This window comes from Phyllobates terribilis, unplaced genomic scaffold (assembly GCF_046119375.1).
Source record: "Phyllobates terribilis strain yellow unplaced genomic scaffold, ASM4611937v1 Scaffold_1__5_contigs__length_1240528914, whole genome shotgun sequence".
In the NCBI taxonomy this organism is placed as follows: domain Eukaryota; kingdom Metazoa; phylum Chordata; class Amphibia; order Anura; family Dendrobatidae; genus Phyllobates; species Phyllobates terribilis.
Genome location: NW_027362761.1, coordinates 209290574 through 209311998, shown reverse-complemented (window position 1 = coordinate 209311998; position 21425 = coordinate 209290574). Strand labels below are relative to the sequence as shown.

The 21425-nt window shown below is 46.3% G+C and overlaps 1 protein-coding gene across 1 annotated transcript in view; it reads right to left on the bottom strand.

Annotated features, from left to right (window-relative positions):
- Positions 1–1280: 1280 nt before the first annotated feature.
- LOC141166343 (fructose-1,6-bisphosphatase isozyme 2) overlaps positions 1281–21425 on the bottom strand; it is a 49559-nt gene continuing 29414 nt past the window's right edge. The window contains exon 7 of the mRNA XM_073652934.1: positions 1281–1522. Coding sequence (XP_073509035.1) covers positions 1328–1522 — 195 coding nt within the window. The 3' untranslated portion in view covers positions 1281–1327. The remainder of the gene's footprint in view (positions 1523–21425) is intronic.

Here is a 21425-nt window from a genome sequence, read left to right as displayed (position 1 = left end):
ATGTGAGGATAACATTGCTTCATGCTCTCACTGAGTCAGCGATTCTCTTGCTAGTGTGTGGACCAAGCCAAATGATTAACCCTTTCCCATAAGCACTTCTCATGTGATCCTTGCACATTGCTGCACACAAGGAATGCATCATTTATAATTTCGTGCTTGCACTGCCACGGGGTGCAGTTAATGGTAACAGCAGCTGACAGGGAAGCCAGGCATGAAGGAATCATCAGAGCTCTGCTCCTTCATTTTCAGCTTCTACTGTTTGCTGTCTGTAGGATGTAGTGTTCAGGACTCAGATTATTTCCACTGTAACATCAGTTTTTTCGGCTTTTAAAATCTTGCGTGAGTAAGATGACATTTTACTGCTGAGTGTTGGCATATATAATAAAAATAATAAAATATCACTTGGAAATAACCGCGTCATCACTTCAAACATACAGATAAATTGAAATCACCCTAAGCGTTATAAAAAGGGATTGTAATGTCAGGTTTGGATCACTAATTCTGGACCCTCGTTTTTAGTTAGAGCAAATAGTAGCAGAAACATAAATTACTGGGTCATCTATGTAATGCATGTAAGTTCTGGGCAATGCTTCATGTTTTGTGTGGTGGTGCAGCCACATATGAGAGGAGATTGCCAGAGGTCCTAGGTGTGAAATATCTTATTATCCGCTGATTGTTGCCAGAGCCTTCCAATAAATGTCATAGGCCATAGTCAGTGGCATAATTAAAGTCTTATGGGCCCCAGGGCAAAATTTAGGCCTCTCCCCCACCCTCCCCCCACACACACAAACACACACACACACACACACACTAGCATGTTGCTCAGATGCCTGGACACACACACACTTTTTTGAAGCTATCTAGTATTAAAAGCCAAATCAAGCGGTCAGAGAAGGTTGGCAGACTCAAGACTTAAAGAGAAGATATTGCTGACCTCACCCAGCCAGTGGGCAGCATGTGGTCATCAATAGGAGCATTATAAAACCATCTTCAGCCGCAGGGATAGACAGACAGACTGCCTATGGATTTGTAAGCCTCATTAATAAAAATAATTGTATCGGGAAGGCCTGATCATGAAATGAAAACTGACAGGTGTAAATGTAATCAATCCATTGTGATGTAGAACCTCTGCTCCACCTGAAATTTCCCAAACTTGGCCGTACGTCTGTGGCACTAGGCACCAATAAGTTCCCACACCCAGCCTTCAGGTGTTTTACATGATTCAGTCCTCTTACATTTATTAATGATGCACTCCAAGAGATTGTTCAGAACTTCCTTTATGTATAAGAAATACAAATACATGAGCGAAAAACAAAGGTAAATACGATTAGCTGCTCTTCTGGTGTTTTTTCACACAAGTCAAGTACTCTTGAACGTCATCCGGAGAGCCGAGAATCAGTGGCACCCTCTGATGGATAGATTCTGGCTTAACATCTAGCACTGGCTGAGTTCCAGTGGTTGCCATTCCACCTGCTTGCTCAACAATAAAGGCCATTGGATTACACTCGTACAACAGGCGTAACTGCGGGACACAGAAAAGCAGCAGTTAAAAAGTGCAAGGTCAGCATAATGTGAAGTACAAGAAGTGTAGTGTTGTGGAATATTCTTTTATTCCAAAGATGCTCGAATATGAAAACTTATAGGTCTTTAATACATTTTATTGAGGTTAATATAATACAATTTATGTATCTTGTAGCTACAATTAACTTCCATGACTGTTAAAAGGGGATATCAGCTACTGAACAACCCTTTCTTAACTCCAGTCTGCTGCACAAAATTAAAAAGTGACCACTGTAGCCAATCAATGGCCACGGATTGTCTGCAGCTTACACTTTTCCATCAGAGTGGATGTCCACTCTGACAGAATAGAGAAGGCTGTAGCGGGCATGTGACTGACGAAGGACACAATGGGGGGGGGGTGAGAGGAGCGTATGCAGGAGACTTGAGTTACTAAAAAGGGATAGCTAAATTTAAAGGGGTTTGCCACTACTGGACAGCGCCTTTTAAGAAATTTCAGTTGTTTCAGTGGAAGGCAAATGGTATAACATCTAATAGTTTACTATTACTACTAGTAGAGTTGAGGAGGATGCAAGGAGATCTCAGGATGCTGGTCTGAGGATGCCAGGTGCCGAAATGAGGACTACCCTAGTCCAGCTTCCAATGTGGACTGGATGCTGGACCATGGAAGCATACATATTTTTGCTGGAATCTACTTTTGAGCATTGTTTTGCAGTTTTTCTCTCTTTTAAGGCTATGTGCCCACGATGCAGAAATGAAGCAGAAAATTTCTGCAGCATTTCTGCATCTCCCTGGCAGAAAAAAACGCATGCAGATTATGCTTGCGTTTTTCATGCAGAATACATGCGGATCCACATGCGGGTTCACTTGCGTTTCCGCATGCAGATTGACAAGCGCTTTCCAGGCGATAGCATCAATTGGAAAGTACTTGACAACTAGGTCACACTGTATAAATCCATGCAAACAGCATGGATTTATACAGTGTGAACCGTAAAAATGAAAACAAATAAAGCTATACTCACCCCCGAGGCCCCGGCGTGGCTGCAGCGCTGCTTCCTGGCTGGTTCCCGGCTGCCGGCATATCGCGAGACAGAGCGGTGAAGGGCCTGCGGTCACATGACTGTGACGTCACCGAAGGTCCTTCAGCGCTGCTGGCATTCAGAGAGAAGACGCCGGACAGGTGAGTATAAACTTTATTTGTTATTTTATTCTTTTTTTACAAGTACAATGGTACCCAGGTCTGGATGAGAGTCTCCTCTCCTCCAGAACTGGGTACCATCCGCACATAGAGACGCATAGAAGCCGCTTGTAAAAATGTACAGTCGCGGTTTCTATGCGTCTCAATGCAAGTCAATGGCGGGAGTTCCGCTGCACTTCCGCAAAATTAAATGACATGCTGTGGATTTTTGTACGTAGCATAAACGCTGCGGAAAAATCCGCAGCATGTGCATAGAACATGCGGAATCCCCTTGGGGACCATGGGGTGCAGATTACCTAGCGTTTAACAAGCGTTTCCGCTGCGGAAATTCCGCAGCATAAACGCTTGAAAAACGCTACGTGGGCACACAGCCTTATATACGCATTATATACACTCCTCAGAATTGAAATTGCTACACCAAAAAGGAAAAGTTATGGAATTATGGAAACCACAGGCTGGATAGAAATGTTGACGATATGAAAATGAATAAAAAATGGAAACAACATTTTCCAAAACATCTAGATTTATTCAGTATTGAGTATAAGTACCATGCTCAGAAATACACACATACTTGTATACCTTGGCATGCTATTAGTGAGGTTATTAATGGTTGAGTAATGTTCTTCCAGACTCAATGCAGTTGGGCACGCAAATCATCAAGATCTGCTGCTGGCAGCTCCCTTTGCATTTGCTGACCAATGACGTCCCAGATGTGCTCAATGTAAGACAAGTCCAGAGACTCTGCAGACCATGGTAGCACATTTAGGACATACAGGTTGCTTACAGTAGGACGAGCAACATGCGGCTACTGGGACATTTGGAGGATTGTCTGTACCTCCGTATCCATGACCAAATCAATGTAATGCTGAGCTGTTAGTTTACCTGGAATGAAGACCAGAGGGGTCCAACTATAATATGTTATGCCACCCCACACCATAATCCTGAGTCCTGAGACTAGGACCGGTATAATGACCCTCATGAAGCCCTCTTCATGGTGTTCCCCACGTGATCTCCAAATCAATCTCTGGCTATCAGTGTGTCTAAGAGAAAAGTGGGACTCATCATTGAAGAGGATAAACCTCCATTAGAGCCTCCGGTCTCCATCTGCAGACCATGTAGGCAATGGCACCAGGATAGTGGTAGCAAGACCTCTAGTTTTCATTCAAGGTAAACCAATATCTTGGGGTTACATTTATTTGATGGTAGAAGTGATGATGCAGTGATTTCTCCAAAGTGTCCCAGGAGTCATTTTACAACACAATTTCACATGTTGCATGTGCTACTGTGAGCAGCCTGCATGGTCTAAACGTGCTCTCATGGCCTGTAGCGTCTCCAGACTTGTCTCCCATTGAACACATCTTGGATGTCATTAGGTGGAAAATGCAGTCCTCAGACAACCATTAATAACCTTATTGATAGAAATACATGTACTTACACCCTTGGCATGCTATGTGTAGCGCTCATACTTGATACTGAATTAATAGAGGTTTTGAAAATTTAATTTCTATTTTTTCATCATTTGCATATCAGCGACATGTCTATCCATCCTGCGATTTCCATAATTCCATGACTTTTCCTTCTCGGTGTTATAATCTTAAGGAATAAATGCATTATGATGTAGCCTTGTAAGCACAGTACAACACTTATCCATTACAATACTTATCTGTATAAACATCATATATGCTGTATCTATAGACAAACTGTAAAATGTGTGGAAAAAGTATGATTTTACATTTTTTTTTATATCTTCATGAGGTCCACAGCACAAGAAATGCCTTATATCTTTCAATTATGCCAGCCTCCATACTGGGCAGCATACTATACACCATCATGCAATGTTTAACCCCTTCCCGACCCGTGTCACACCGTTTGTGACATGGAAAACAGTTCGTTCCCGACCCATGTCACAGCGTCTGTGACATGGAGGGAAAGAGCCCCTGCAGCGCCCGCGAGCGGGGTCGCTCAGGTGTCACAGTTGCTACTGCAACTAGACAACCTGTAGTTGACCCCACAGGGGGTGGATTAACCCCCCCGTGCCTAAAACCCCTCCGATTGGCAGTTTCACTTTCACTTTTAGTGAAACTGCCAATCGGAATGAATGAAATATTTCACCAATGGAAATTGGTGAAATATTTACTTTCTGGGCATGGCCTGATGCTTATAGCATCAGCCATTGGCTGGGGGGAGTGTCACCTCTGTGTCACCCCCCCAGATCTGATTGGGGGCTAGCGTCACATGGACACTAGCTCCAATCAGATGTCGAGCGGTGTATTTACTATGGCTGACCAAACTTTCCAGATCCATCCCTTCCGTGGAGCCAGAGGAGTTTGGTCACGCCGATCCGCTGCTGGCACAGATCATCTGCCCCGCCGCCGATCGTCTGCCACCTCCATCGCCACCACCGATCCTCTGCACCCGCCGCTGCCACCGCTGCTGATCTGCCGCCGACCCCCTGCACCCGCCGCTGCCTCCGCTGCTGATCCGCTGCCGGTAGTATCCCCCCCCCTTATCAGATTTCCAGCCCCCACTTCCCCCCCAACCCCCCCTCCACCCCCTTCCACCCCAGTCCCAATTTCTCACCTGTACACCGACCTCCGTTCCCTCCCTCTCCCACGTCTTCATCCACCGGCTGCTGCTCTCCTTCTGACAGCCAGTGGACTGTGATCACAGGCAGCAGCAGACTCAGTGTAAATCTCCTGTGCCTGTGATCACACCACCATCTCCCAGTCCCAGGGATCACACCATCATCCCCCAGTCCTAGTGATCTCACCCACCATCCCCCAGTCCTAGTGATCTCACCCCCCCAGTGATCACCCCCCCCAGTGATCACCAGCCCCCTCCCCCGTCCGAGTGATCACCCCCCCTGCTGCTGCCAGCTACTGCCTGCCGGCCCCTACCCCCCTTGCTGCTGCCGGCTCCTGCCCCCCTTTCTGCCCCTTCTGCCCCAGTGATACCCCCCCTGCTGCTGTTGGCTCTTCCATCTCCTCAGCCCCCCCCTGCGCCCCGTGCGCCTGAGCGCGCCCCCTCCTGCGCCCCGTGCGCCTGAGCGCGCTCCCTCCTGCGCCCCGTACGCCTGAGCGCGCCCCCTCCTGCGCCCCGTACGCCTGAGCGCGCCCCCTCCTGCGCCCCGTACGCCTGAGCGCGCCCCCTCCTGCGCCCCGTACGCCTGAGCGCGCCCCCTCCTGCGCCCCGTATGCCTGAGCGCGCCCCCTCCTGCGCCCCGTACGCCTGAGCGCGCCCCCTCCTGCGCCCCGTACGCCTGAGCGCGCCCCCTCCTGCACCCCGTACGCCTGAGCGCGCCCCCTCCTGCGCCCCGTACGCCTCCACACGTGATTTACACCAAGCACTCACACATACACACGTACACTCACACTAATAATAAAGTTTAGATTTTTTTTTTTACCCACAGCACACAAAATGTCCCGCCCGTCTTGCCCTAGGGCGTACTCAGCTGAGGAGGCATATTCCTTTATTGCCTCCGAAGCTGATAGTGAGGGAGAGGACCCCACGTTCCTCTATTCCTCTCATTGTTCCTCCTCCAGTGACACCGAGCCGGCACCAAGACGACGTCAGAGGTCAAGGCATCGTACGGAGGCCGTGGAAGAAGACCCACAGCCATCTGTAAGTAACCCTCAACCTGGTGCTAGTCACGCCCAACCTAGCACCAGTGCCCCCGTGTGGACCCCCGTCCCTGAAAATTACGCTCCACGGATTCCTGATTTCCTTCCCCAATCAGGAATCCAGTTCGAGACAGCAAACCTCAGGGAAATAGACTTTTTCAAAGTCTATTTCTCTGAGGCCATTGTCAGTCTCATGGTGGAGCAGACTAACATTTACGCCCAACAATTTTTGTCTGCAAACCCCAATTCAATGTTTTCTACTTGGAGTCCCGTTGACTCAGTAGAAATGTTGAAATATTGGGGACTGGTACTTCACATGGGGATTGTGAAGAAACCAGAAATCCGTCAATACTGGAGTACCGATATTTTATATAAAACTCCAGTGTTCGGAATGGTGATGACCCGCAAAAGATTTGAGGTCATTCACAAATTTTTACATTTCAGGGATAACGCGGACAGCCTTCCCCGTGATGACCCGAATTTTGACAGACTGTTCAAAATTCGTCCGGTCATAGAACACTTCAGCAACAAGTTTGCTGAAGTGTACGTTCCCCAAAGGGAAATTTCTGTGGATGAATCCCTCATCCACTTCAAAGGGAGGCTTCAATTCCGACAATACCTGCCCAGTAAGAGGGCCAGGTACGGAATAAAGCTCTACAAGCTGTGCGAGAGTGCCTCAGGGTACACTCACAGCTTTAGAGTTTACGAAGGAAAGGATTCGAGGATTCAGTGTTAGAACCTTGCTGTTAGGTTTTTTTTCCTTTGCTGGTCACATGACCTTGTTGGCCTATTTAATCCTGCTCCGCCCTTCTGGCTTTGCTGGACTTCATTGTATATCTACTTTCTAGCTAGCCTGTGCTCTGTATCTATCTCTGTTAGTTTGCTTGGTCTACGGACCTCTATGTTCTATCTATTTTGTTTGTTCGTCTGTCTGCTACTATTTCTGTTAGGAGGTGTCCCATATTCCTTCCAGTCCTTAGTACTTGTAGGGATTCCCTCCCCACATCTATAGGTCTTCGTACAGACTAGATTAGGACTTTAGCAGGTCTGATCGCAGGATCAGGTTCCCTGTTACATCGTAGGGATTCAGCTGAGTCCTATAGTAGGGACAGATCTCCTCTCTTTCCTTAGCTTTGGTAGCAGAACATAACAGTAAGTCCAGCCTGCAAATTCTCTAAGGAAAGATTTTTTTTGTTCCATCATGGTGTCGGTTCAGGATTTGGCTAAACACCTGCAGGGACTCTCTCTGGAAGTGGCCGAGCTCCGTCAGCATGTGAGTAACTGTCCTGGAGCATATTTCTTGGAGCCTAAGGTATGTTTGCCGGATTTATTTTTTGGTGAACATCGAGAATTTTTTTCATTTAAAAATGCTTGCTTATTGTATTTTCGTTTGAGACCCAAGTCCTCTGGGGATGAATCCCAGCGCGTAGGGTTCATAATGTCACTTTTGCGCAAAGAGCCTCAGGAGTGGGCCTTTTCTTTGCAACCTAGTGATACATGCTTCAGATCATTGGATAGTTTTTTTTCTGCTTTAGGACTATTATATGATGATCCTGACCGTGTGGCATCAGCTGAGACTGAGTTGAGACGTTTAAAGCAAGGATCAGGTAATGTGGAAAAATATTGTACTCATTTTCGTCGTTGGTCCACTCAAACAGGGTGGAACGATTCTGCTCTGAAAAGTCTATTTCTTGCTGGGCTCAGTGAAAGGGTTAAAGACCTGCTAATTGCTTATCCTACACCTGAGGATTTGCAACAGGCTATGCAATTAGCTATACGGGTGGATAGAAGACTGCGTGCTAGGGTTAATGAGAGCAAATCCTCTGCTATGTCAGTTTCTGGTTATGATAATGTGTGTACTAACAGTGGTGAACCGATGGAGATTGGATCGGTGGCACCTCGCTCTCAAGAAAAAGACCGTCGTTTTTCGGAAGGCTTGTGTTTCTATTGCGGAAAATCTGGTCATTTGATTAAAGGCTGTGAGCTTCGTATGAAGAAAGAAAAAAAAATGGTCAGTCACGCCCGTATTGCCTGTTTAAATTCCAAGGGTATATTTTTAGCTGCTTCCACGATTGCTCAGGAAAAATTAATGGAATTTCGGGTGTTTGTTGATTGCGGGTCTACACTAAATGTAATTGATGGGGGATTCGTGGAAAAACTCAATTTAAAACCTGAACCTTTATCATCCCCCATTGCTGTGGTTTCTGTGGATGGCTCCCCTTTGAAGAATATTACTCTCAAGGTCAGTGAATTTCCTCTCACTATTAATGGTGTTCACCATGAGAAATTGGATTTGGTAATGTTGAATAACTTGCCTTCTCCAGTAATATTGGGTTTGCCCTGGTTAAAATTTCACAATCCTGTACTGGATTGGTCTACCAGTGAAATTAAATCCTGGAGCCATAAATGTTATGACAAGTGTTGTAACGGGCGTATTGCAGCTTTGGATAGGGGAGAATTGCCTGTTCCTATTCAGGATTTTTGGAGAGTTTTTTCTGAGAAAGAATCGCAGGTTTTGCCTCCCCATAGAGACTATGATTGCTCTATTGAATTTGTCCCTGGAGCGACTCTTCCTAAAAGTCGTTTATTTAACCTTACTATTCCTGAGAGGAAGGCTTTGGAGGAATACATACAGACAAGTTTGGCCGCCGGTCACATTAGGCCCTCTAAGTCTCCTGTGGCGGTTGGATTTTTTTTTGTAAAAAAAAAAGGACGGCGGTTTACGTCCTTGTCTAGATTTTCGTGAGATTAACAAAATTACGGTACGCAATCCTTACCCACTGCCATTGATTCCTGATCTGTTTAACCAGTTATTGGGGGCCAAGTGGTTCTCTAAAATTGACCTTAAGGGGGCATACAATCTGTTGCGCATGAAGGAGGGTGATGAATGGAAGACTGCTTTTAACACTCCTGTGGGTCATTTTGAGAATCTGGTTATGCCTTTTGGTCTTACTAATGCTCCTGCATTTTTTCAGAATCTGATTAATGACATCCTTAGACCTTTGATCGGTAAAAATGTGGTTGTGTATTTGGATGACATTTTGATTTATTCGCCAGATCTGGAGTCTCATTGGCGGAGCGTGCGTGAGGTATTACAGTTATTAATGGACAATTCGCTTTTTGCTAAGCTGGAGAAATGTGAGTTCGCTGTACAGAGAATTAGTTTTTTGGGCTACATTATCTCCAGCAAAGGTTTTGAGATGGATCCGGTTAAGGTTCAGGCTGTGCAGGAATGGCCTAGGCCTATTGGTTTGAAATCGATACAGAGGTTTTTGGGTTTCGCCAATTACTATAGAAAATTCATAAAAAAATTTTCTAGTATTGTCAAACCTCTGACTGATCTCACCAGGAAAGGTGCTGATGCGGTTCAGTGGTCTTCTGAGGCCATTGAAGCTTTTGTGTATCTCAAGGAGAGGTTCACCTCTGCTCCCATCCTTATGCAGCCTGATGTTACTAGGCCGTTTTTGGTTGAGGTTGATGCTTCCTCTGTGGGGGTTGGCGCAGTATTGTCTCAGGATAACGGGGATGGATTACATCCCTGTGCCTTTTTTTCAAAAAAATTTTCGGAGACTGAACTGAATTACGATATTGGTAATCGGGAATTATTGGCTATTAAACTCGCATTTGAACACTGGCGCCACTTCTTGGAAGGTGCGGAATTTCCCGTTCAGGTTCTTACGGATCATAAAAATCTGATATATCTTGATGCTGCCAAGCGCCTGAATGCCCGTCAGGCTAGGTGGGCACTGTTTTTCTCGCGGTTTAATTTCTCCGTTACTTACATCCCTGGTACTAAGAATGTTAAGGCGGATGCCTTGTCTCGCAGTTTTTCTCCCATAGTCGGTGCTGAGAAAGAGGAAAACATTTTACAAGAAGGTGTTGTGATAGCTGCTTTAGACTCCGTTTTGGAAGATGAGATTCTTAAAGCTCAGGAGAATGCCCCATCTAACACTCCTCATGGGAGGTTGTTTGTGCCTGGGACCTTTAGGAGAGATTTGTTTGTTGAGTGTCACGAATCTCGGTTGGCAGGTCATCCCGGAATCTCTGAGACCAAGAGACTGGTGGGTCACAGTTTTTGGTGGCCTGGATGGCAGAAGGAAGTCATTAAGTGGGTGCGCCAATGTACTATATGTGCTAGATCTAAGTCCTCACATACTCCTGCTGCGGGGTTGCTTTGTCCTTTGGAGGTCCCCAGTGCTCCTTGGACACATTTGGCTATGGACTTTATAACTGACCTTCCCCCCTCTGAGGGTTTTACTGTCATCTGGGTGGTCGTGGACCGTTTTAGCAAGATGTGTCACTTGGTTCCCTTCGTCAAACTGCCCTGCGCTAAAACTCTCGCTAAGACCTTTGTCAAAGAAATTGTCAGACTTCATGGCGTTCCTACTGACATTGTTTCTGATAGGGGTCCTCAGTTCGTGGCTCGTTTTTGGCGTGCCTTTTGTGACAGGTTGGGAATTCATTTGTCGTTTTCGTCCGGATATCATCCTGAATCTAATGGCCAGACAGAAAGGAAAAACCAGGATGTTGAGCAGTTCTTGCGTTGTTTTGTGGCAGACAATCAAGAGGGGTGGTCTGAGTTTCTGCCACTTGCCGAATTTGCTCTGAACAATCATACATCTTCTTCTGCTGGTTGTTCGCCTTTTTTTTGTTGTTCTGGGAGACATCCGTCGTTTGGGTCGTTCTCCAAGTTGGGATCTGCCGTGCCTGAGGAGGAGAATTTTTCCGGTGATTTGGAAAGAGTTTGGACGGATGTGCGTGGTAATCTTCAGGAGGCCAACAGAAAATCTAAAGACTACTTTGATAGGAAACGACAGGAGGTTTTGTTCGCTGTTGGTGACATGGTTTGGTTGTCCTCTAGGAATCTGCGGTTGAGGATTCCTTCTAAGAAATTGGGTCCCAAGTTTGTAGGGCCCTTTAAGGTGCTTCAGGTTGTCAACCAATCTGCTGTTAGGTTGGAGGTTCCTACCTCCTGGAGAATTAATCCGGTCTTTCATGTCTCTCTGTTAAAAAAAAGCTGTTGTGTCGGATGGTGACGCCTCTGCCTCTGTTCCTCCGGTGGTGGAGGACGGGGAATATGAAATTTCTCGCATCCTTGACTCTAGACGGTATAGAGGTAGTTTGCAGTATCTTGTGGCCTGGAAAGGTTTCGGACCCGAGGATAACTCTTGGGTGAGGTCAGATGATGTTTCCGCGTCCAGACTTATCAGAGCGTTTCACAGGAGATTTCCTGATAAGCCTGGTCCTAGGGGATCCGGAGGATCCTCTTAGAAGGGGGGGGTACTGTTAGAACCTTGCTGTTAGGTTTTTTTTCCTTTGCTGGTCACATGACCTTGTTGGCCTATTTAATCCTGCTCCGCCCTTCTGGCTTTGCTGGACTTCATTGTATATCTACTTTCTAGCTAGCCTGTGCTCTGTATCTATCTCTGTTAGTTTGCTTGGTCTACGGACCTCTATGTTCTATCTATTTTGTTTGTTCGTCTGTCTGCTACTATTTCTGTTAGGAGGTGTCCCATATTCCTTCCAGTCCTTAGTACTTGTAGGGATTCCCTCCCCACATCTATAGGTCTTCGTACAGACTAGATTAGGACTTTAGCAGGTCTGATCGCAGGATCAGGTTCCCTGTTACATCGTAGGGATTCAGCTGAGTCCTATAGTAGGGACAGATCTCCTCTCTTTCCTTAGCTTTGGTAGCAGAACATAACATTCAGCCCCCAGATTGTCCACCTGCTCTGAAGGTAAGTGGGAAAATAGTGTGGGATTTGATCCGCCCACTGCTTGATAAAGGTTACCATCTATACGTTGATAACTTTTATACAAGCATTCCCCTATTTCAGTCCCTCTCTGCCAGAGCTACCGCCGCTTGCGGTACTGTGCGCCGAACCAAGAGGGGTCTCCCTTTGACGCTAATTGAGCAGGTTTTCCCAAAGGGTGAGAGCCGAGCTCAATGTAGCGGCAACATGGTTGTGGTGAAGTACAAAGACAAAAGGGACGTCTTTTTCTTGACCACAATCCATGGTCCCGGCACCACGGCCACCAACGTTAGAGGTACCCCAGCACCGGTCTGCAAACCGGACTGTGCCCTGGGGTACAACAAGCACATGGGGGGAGTTGATCTTTCTGATCAAGTCCTCCAGCCCTACAGTGCGATGAGGAAGGCGAAAGTCTGGTATAAAAAACTGGCCGTGCACATCGTTCAAATGGCACTGTATAACGCATACGTGCTGTCACGATGTGCAGGCCAGACCACCAACACCTTCCTCAACTTCCAGGAGGCAGTGATAAAGGCCCTGATTTTTAGAAGCGAAGAAGAAGCGGGCCCCAGCACCCCTGGAACTCGAGTCTCCCGTGTGGTACCAGGGCAACATTTTCCTGGTGAGGTCACGGTAAGAAAAAGGTGCCGGGTCTGCCATAAAAGGGGGATAAGAAAGGTCACCCGTTTCCAATGTGAAACGTGTCCTGATAAACCGGGACTGTGTTTGAATGAATGTTTCAAAATTCATCACATGTCCCCGGACTAAACACATCCTGACCTTCCCTACAGAACTCACCCACACTAGCATGACATACAAAACATCACGCACACACACAACAACCTCACGTACACTACAACACACACCAACCTATGTCAGGTTGGTGTGTGTGTTGTAGTGTATGTGAGGTTGTTTGTGTGTGTGTGGTGTATACACCACACCACACACCAAACTCACATACACTACATCTAGATAAGTTCCCTGGGGGGTCTAGTTTCCAAAATAGGGTCACTTGTGGGGGAGCTTCAATGTTTACACACAGGGGCTCTCCAAACGCAACATGGTTCCAATTTGTTAGCGGACACCATGTCGTGTTTGGACAGCCCCTGTGTGCCGAAACATTGGAGCTTCCCCACAAGTGACCCCATTTTGGAAACTAGACCCCCCAAGGCACCTATCTAGATGCATTGTGAGCACTTGGAACCCCCAGGTGCTACACAAATTAATCCGTAAAAATGAAAAAGTATTTTTTTTCCACTTTTTCATTTTTACGAATCAATTTGTGAAGCACCTGGGGGTTCCAACTGCTCACTATGCATCTAGATAGGTGCCTTGGGGGATCTAGTTTCCAAAATGGGGTCACTTATGGGGGAGCTCCAATGTTTAGGCACACAGGAGCTCTTTAAACGCAACATGGTGTCCGCTAACAATTTGAGCCGAAATTGTTAGCGGACACCATGTTGCGTTTGGAGAGGCCCTGTGTGCCTAAACATTGGAGCTCCCCCACAAGTGACCCCATTTTGGAAACTAGACCCCCCAAGGCACCTATCTAGATGCATAGTGAGCACTTGGAACCCCCAGGTGCTTCACAAATTAATCCGTAAAAATTAAAAATACTTTTTTTTTTTTACAAAAAATTTCTTTTAGCCTATTTTTTTTTAATTTTCACATAGGTAACAGGATAAAATGCATCCTAAAATTTGTTGGGCAATTTCTCCTGAGTACACCGATACCTCATATGTGGTCATAAACCACTGTTTGGGCGCATGGCAGGGCTCAGAAGGGAAGGAGCGCAATTTGACTTTTGGAGCTAATTTTCCAATCAAAAAGTGAAATGGCGCTCCTTCCCTTCTGAGCCCTGTCGTGTGCCCAAACAGTGGTTTATGACCACATATGAGGTATTGGTTTACTCAGGAGAAAATGGCCAACAAATTTTAGGATGCATTTTACCCTGTTACCCATGTGAAAATTAAAAAATTTAGGCTAGAAAAAAAATTTTGTTAGAAAAATTAAAATGTTCATTTTTTTCTTCCATGTTGCTTTAGTTCCTGTGATGCACCTGAAGGGTTAATAATCTTCATAAATGTAGTTTTGAGTAGCTTGAGGGGTGCAGTTTTTGGAATGGTGTCACTTTTGGGTGTTTTCTGTCATGTACACCCCTCAAAGGGACTTCAAATGTGATGTGGTCACTAAAAAAAATGGCTTTGCAAATTTTGCTGGAAAAAAGAAAATTTGCTGATGAACTTTGAACCCTTCTAATTTCCTACAAAAAATTTTTTTTTTTTCCAAAATTGTGCTGATGTAAAGTAGACATGTGGGAAATGTTATTTATCAACTATTTTGTGTCACATCACTCTCTAGTTTAGCAGAATAAAAATTCAAAATTTGAAAATTGCAAAATTTTCAAAATTTTTCCCATATTTTTGATTTTTTCACAAATAAACGCAAATATTATCGACCTAAATTTAATACTAACATGAAGCCCAATATGTCATGAAAAAACAATCTCAGAATCGCTAGGATCCGTTGAAGTGTTCCAGAGTTTTTACTTCGTAAAGGGACACTGGTCAGAATTGACAAAAATGCCAAGGTCTTTAGGGTCAAAATAGGCTGGGTCCTGAAGGGGTTAAAGACGCAGGTCTGAAACGCATTTGCTAATAACTACATTCTGGCTGGCTGTGACCTATGGTGATGCTTTTATATATTTGTTCATAATAAATTTTCCAAGCTTTAACCCTATCCTGATGCTGGAACCTACTCCTTTCCTATATTGGACCTTTGCTGCACTGCTGGTTCCAAGCGCGGATCTGCTACGAGTGTGAGCTGACTATTTGCTTTTGTTTTTCTGTAAAATGTTGACTATATAATTGACATGTAGTGGAGAAAAGTATGATTTTACACTTTTTTTTTTTATATCTCCATGCGGTCCACAGCACCAGAAATGCCCTATAACTTTGAATTATGCCAGCCTTCATACTGGGCACTGAATAGGCACTATACTAAGTGTTTAGTTTACCCATATTCTTACCACAGGATCATTTCTTCCTGGCTGATTTGATGTATGCCATTTCTTCCTATTATGTACGATATCTAACTAGCTTTCTCATATTAGCAGAATTTAGATAGTTATACATGAAGTATTTATGTAAATTTTCAGCACAGATTCCGAATAACTCTTCTCATAAACCAACATGAAACTATAACATCAGAGACTTCCTCTGTGGAAAAGCCTGCATTACAAATCACACACAAAAACACAGTCATATGACATGATGGGAGGGCCAAAAATAGGGACACGCTGCAGAAGCATAAAGTTGACTGCGTGCCAAGTCCCTTGTATTTCAGGTGAACTGCGTTGTCTGAGTTCAGTAAACAGGAACATTGTGTGATAACGCTGTAAAGTCAAGGAGAGAGCCAGATGAAGAAAACAACTACGTTTTCTTAGAAGCAGCTTGAAATAATAATGTACAGGACTTGGAGTGTGACAAAGGTCAGGCCACGAGTCAGCACACAGCTTCAGGTGCACCATGGATGGGGACTATATGCCAAAAACTGACACAAAAGCCTTAATACATCCCCCATGTGTATTCTTGTGTCCAACTCCTCCATGCTGGCAAGGTCTGTCAATGCTCTCGTGTATGGCGGTCTACCAGCCTTTTACAACAGAGGAAGTGTACAATGTGTGGCTAGCATGAGGGTACACAAACCGAGCAACTATAAAAGAAACACAGGTTACCACAATGGGGTAATACATAGGTTGCTAACTTTACATGTGGATAGGTAATTCATGTGGTTTTGGTTCATCCAGTTTAGAATAAAAAGGCCAGGGTCATATGACCGTATTTTCACTCATCTGAGAGATTCGGGCCGATTGTGCTAATCACACTCTGATCAGCGTGTGAGCCAGTGACGTACCGCCAATGGCGGAAAGCCACGCCAATGCTATGGGGCCCATGAGCCGGGGGGACCCGGTGTCAGCTCCTGCACCATTCCCCCCCCCCGCCAGTCCGCACCCACTCAGAATGATAGGGGTGGGGGGCTGGAGAAGTCTGCTGACACTACCTCCTCTATCATCATCATCATGAGCTCCATCAGTCAGCGCGAGCAATTATGGAGGAGGGTGCATCAGATGATGCTTCGTCCCCCATCATTCCCCCTATGCCTCTGACATGTTAGAGCAGTGGGTGTGATGACGTCATAACAGCGCGCCCACTGCCCTGAGTGAGATGTGCGGCACTTCACACCACATGGTGAGGAGACTGGAACATCGGGTGGAACGAGGAGAGGCAAGTATTGTATTTATTTTTTTAAATCAGTGACTGGTGGCCATAATACAGTATGGGGGTGCATTATATTGTATGGAGCACCATGGGGGTGCATTATACTGTATGGAGCACCATGGGGAGATCATTTTATTATGGGGGCGCATTATACTATATGGAAGGCTATGTGGGGCCATTATAATATGTGGGGGCCATTCTACTGTATGCAAGCAATTATACAGTAGGAAGGATTGTGTGGGGTCCATCATACTGTGTGGAGGGCTGTTTGGGGGCCATTATACTGTTTGGAGGGCTAGTGCAGGCCATTATACAGTGTGAGGCCATTATACTGTATGTAGACCCATTATACTGCATGGAGGGCTGTGTGGGGGATCATACTGTGTTGGGGTCACCATACTTTGCCTTTGGAGTTGAGGTGGGGTACAGTAGGGTCATTACACTGCATGTGGAGGAATTCACCATGGGGATAGGATACTTTTGGGGGTCACTTTTGTTGGCATCATACTTTATGGGGGCAATGAAAGAGGAATCTAGGACTTAACACAGGAGGAAAATTACTATGTAAAGGCTGCAACTTTTGTGAGATATGCTCTTCTGTGACCCTGAAAATTATTAAAAAAATTTTTGAGGAGGGGGGGGGGGGGGCAATTAGAACTTCTGCTATGGGGCCCAATGATTTCTATGTACGCCCCTGGTGTGAGCATAGTGTGTTCCTATTTTCCCAGGTGTGGAGAAAATGGAAAAAAATAATTTCTCCATCTTCTCCATTCTGTCAGTAAGTGAAAATTGGAACACACTCAGATGTTATCTGTGTGTGGTTCGATTTTTTTTTCCGGATTTGCTCAGGTTGTGATCAGATTTGCGGCTACAAATTGAGAAAGCTGCAATTTTTTTCCTTCGTCCAAGGAAAAAATAAAAAAATAAAAATTGGACATGTGCATGGCACCATAGAATAACATTGATCCAAGTGCGATCTGATGTTTTGTTGGATTGCATTTGAACCGAAAATACGGTTGTCTGCATGAGCCATTAGAATAGATCATCAATATCTGATTGGTGGGGGCGTGATACCCAGCACCTCCACTGATCAGCTGTTCCCAATGCAGTCCGTAGGCGAAAGTGGTCAGTTGCGGAGCTGCATAGTACAGCTCCATCACACCTATAGTGGCCGAGGCCTGGTACTGCACATGCCATTTGAATCAAAGCATATTAAAGGACAGGTACACTTTAACAATATATCATGTGTAGTGATGAGCGAGCATGATCGCTACTGCTCGGTGCTCGCCCGAGCATCTCACTGCTCGAGATGTTTGGCGCTCGCCGAGTATTTCCGGGTTGCTCGGGCAGGAACTCGGCTCCCCTCCCTGCATGTTTGGCGCTCTTTAGAGAGCCAATGAACATGCAGGGATTGCCTGCCATGCACTGTAATGCCGTAGCCATGTTGGTTGTGGGCATTACAGTGATTGGCTGGCCGCACAGCGTCATCAGGTCTATATCAGACCTGGCGCCGCCATTCTCGTCACAGTCACTCCGGATCAGACAGTGTAAGGAGTTCTGCTGCTGTGTCAGGGAGAGATTTGATCGTGTATTAGGTAGTGTAGGGAGAAAAAACGTACATTACACATATCCATCTTAACAAACAGTCCTTCTGAGAACTAATCCATCTGCAGAGATATCGTGCAGGCAGGGTGTATAGGCAGGCAGGCAGGGTATATAGCAGACTGCAGTGCATATAGCACAAGAGGCTCCATTCCAATTCTGCCTTCTGCTGCTGTTAGATATTTCTATACAAAGGCCCAGGTCTCAGGGGCCAGGAATACTTTTCTTTGGATCTTAATCCTCATTATTTGCTTAAAAAGAAATCCAGAGAACACCATTTTTTCTGCGCCATTTGCTTGTTGGCACTGCAGAATACAGCCAGATCCTTTCCATATTAGAGCGCTAGAAATCCAGCTATTTAAAACTCTGTTTTCTCTGTCAAATGGATCACATATACGTTGTCAGAAAATACTGCCATTTCTGGCCTCCATTAAAAATTTCCTTCAGTGTGTCATTGAAGCAATTCACACCAGTTTGCTGTTCAAACTACTTACCTACAGGCCAGGTATTTAAAACTCTGTTTTCTCTATCACACGGATCAAATATAAGTTCGCTCCAAACTCAGTCATTTGTAGTGAGCGTGGAAGATACTGTCCTCCATTTAAAATGGGCAAGGCACATGGCAAGGGACGGGGAACTGGACATGATGGTAATGGTGCATGCAGAGGCCGAGGACAAGGCTGTGGGCAAGCCAAAATTGTGCCACAACAAACACCCACATCTTCTTGCCTGACCTTCCTGTCCCAATTTCCAGGGGACCGCAGCACACCACTATTGAACCCAGAGCAGTGTCAAAAGGTTGTTGGTTGGATAGCGGATAATGCTTCCAGTCACTTAGCCACCACCACCACCACCCTGTCTTCCACACGGTCAAGTCTCAGTAGCCGTGAGTCTGGACCGCATATTTCTCACCCTGATCCTCCTTCCTCCCACCATGCCGAGTACCCAGAGACAACTGATCCCACACTTGGACACTCTGAAGAGCTGTTCAGTTTTCCATTTATAGATTCGGGCTTCTCGCCCGGTCCACTTGAAGAGGGGCAAGAGGAGATCGCGTGTAGCAATGCCCAAATGTTTGAGCAGCCACGGTCACACGAAGGCGACGGTGGGAAAGTGTCACAAGAGGTGGACGATGATGAGACACAATTGCCAGAAAGTCAGGAGGAGGACCAGGGTGCGGAAGTGGAAGACGAGGTGGTGGATGATATAGTAACTGACCCAACCTGGCACGAGGACATGCAGAGCGAGGACAGCAGCACACAGGGGGAGGGAAGCAGAGCACCCCAACAGGCAGAAAGAAGCAGTGTGGTGGCCGCAGACAGAAGGCAGGCAACCGTTCCCCGTAACACCAACACGAAGGAAGTTGCCAGTACAACTGTTAGGTCTTCCCGAGTCTGGTTGTTTTTTAAAGACTCTGCCGATAACCCCAAAAAGACCATTTGCACCACCTGCCAGGCCAGCACCAGCAGGGGTGGCAAAACGACCAGCCTGACCACCACCAGCATGATCAGGCACATGGCAGCAGAGCATCCGATTTTGTGGGCCGAACCTCAGTGTCCAGATACAGTGTCTGCGGGTGGCACCATTGCTTCTTCCGCTGTTGTGCATGCAAGCCAATCCACTGTCCATGGTGCATGCGAAAACACCTCCTGCCTTGCACCTGTCGTTGCACACTCTCAAGTAGCAGCATCAGGAAGCACGTCCATGTCCTTGTCCCAGCGCAGCGTTCAGTTGTCCATACCCCAGTCCTTGGAACGCAAGCGCAAATATGCAGCCAACGCCCCACAGGCCACACTACTAAATTCTCACATTTCACGACTGCTTGCGCTCCAAATGTTGCCTTTTAGGCCCGTGGAGACGGAAGCATTCCGCAACCTGATGGCGGCGGCCGTCCTTCGGTACTCGGTCCCCAGCCGCCACTATTTCTCCCGGTGTGCCGTCCCTGTATGACACAAGCACATGTCCCAAAACATTAGCCGTGCTCTCAACAACGCAGTTACCGGTAAAGTCCACCTAACCACGGACACGTGGACAAGTGCTTGTGGGGAGGGACGGTACATCTCGCTGACGGCACACTGGGTTAACATAGTGGAAGCCGGGACCCAGTCGGACCTTGGGACGGAACACGTCCTCCCGATGCCAAGGATTGCGGGCCCTAAGTCAATCAGGGTTGCCCCCACGGTCTACAGCTCCTGCACCTCATCCTCCATCTCGGAAATGACCACATCAGTCACAAGCTGGAAGCACTGCAGCACTGCCTCGGCCAAGCGGCAACAGCCTATGCTGAAGCTAATATGCTTAGGTGACAAACCGCACAATGCTGAAGAGTTGTGGACAGCTCTGAAAGAGCAGGCAGATCTGTGGCTCACACTGCTGAACCTACAGCCAGGCATGGTCGTGTGTGACAATGCTGACAGGCTGACTCTTATAAAAATGAACAAGGGCTGGATTGGGCCAGACTTCTCAACACCACCGAATGATAGCAGCGTAACATAAACTCAAATCCAGTGTCTTTTCTTGGGAGGTGTATTCCCATGCACCTTTTCACACCCACACATGGGTATATGCTTCCTGATTTTGTCTATTTGCTCTTGTCCTCCTCCTTCTCCTCATCCTCCACCACCATATCACCAGGGTGACCGTGGTCCGTGATGCAACACCCACATCATTTTTTTAAAGGGTGTTTATGATGCCCGTAAAAAAAAATTTTTAAACAGTATGTTCATGTATACCCCCCAGGGGTAAATGTTTGTCAGCCCATACACTTAGTGCATGGACATTACAAGTATAGGAAGCCCACTCCTTTCTAATGGGAACATTTTTTTATGAGGCCCTCCTCCACGTCTCATCCAAGGGGCATTGAAGTGCCTCTAAATTTTTGGCAGCCCTTGCATTCACTGCATAGGCCAACACTATGGGAGACTCTCTCCTTTCTAATGGGAATGTGTAGTTACTGTGGCCCTACTCTGTGTGTCTTTAAATTCTTAGTGGGGGCTTTCCTAAAATTGGTCAGTCGTTGGACTCACTGCATACCTTATAACTGTATAGCAGATACTCTCCTTTCTAATGGGAACATGTCGTACCTTGTTACTGTGGCCCTGCTCTATGAGTCTTTAAATTCTTAGTGGGGTTTTTCCCAAATTTTGGCAGCCCTTGCAGTCACATCATGGGCATTACCACTATAGGAGACCCTCTCCTTTATAATAGGAACATTTTTTTTACTGAGACCCTCCTCTATGTCTCTTCAAAGGGGTATTGGGTTGCATACAAATTTTTGGCAGCCTATGCAGACATTGGATACGCAATAACAGTATAGGAGACCCACTTGTTAATAATGGGAACAACAAAGCATAGCTGGCTGATGGCTCTCTAACAATAGCTACGGCCGACTGCTGGCCTTTTAAGAATAGTAAGGGCCGTCTGATGTCCCTGTAAAAATAGGCTTTATGACTTT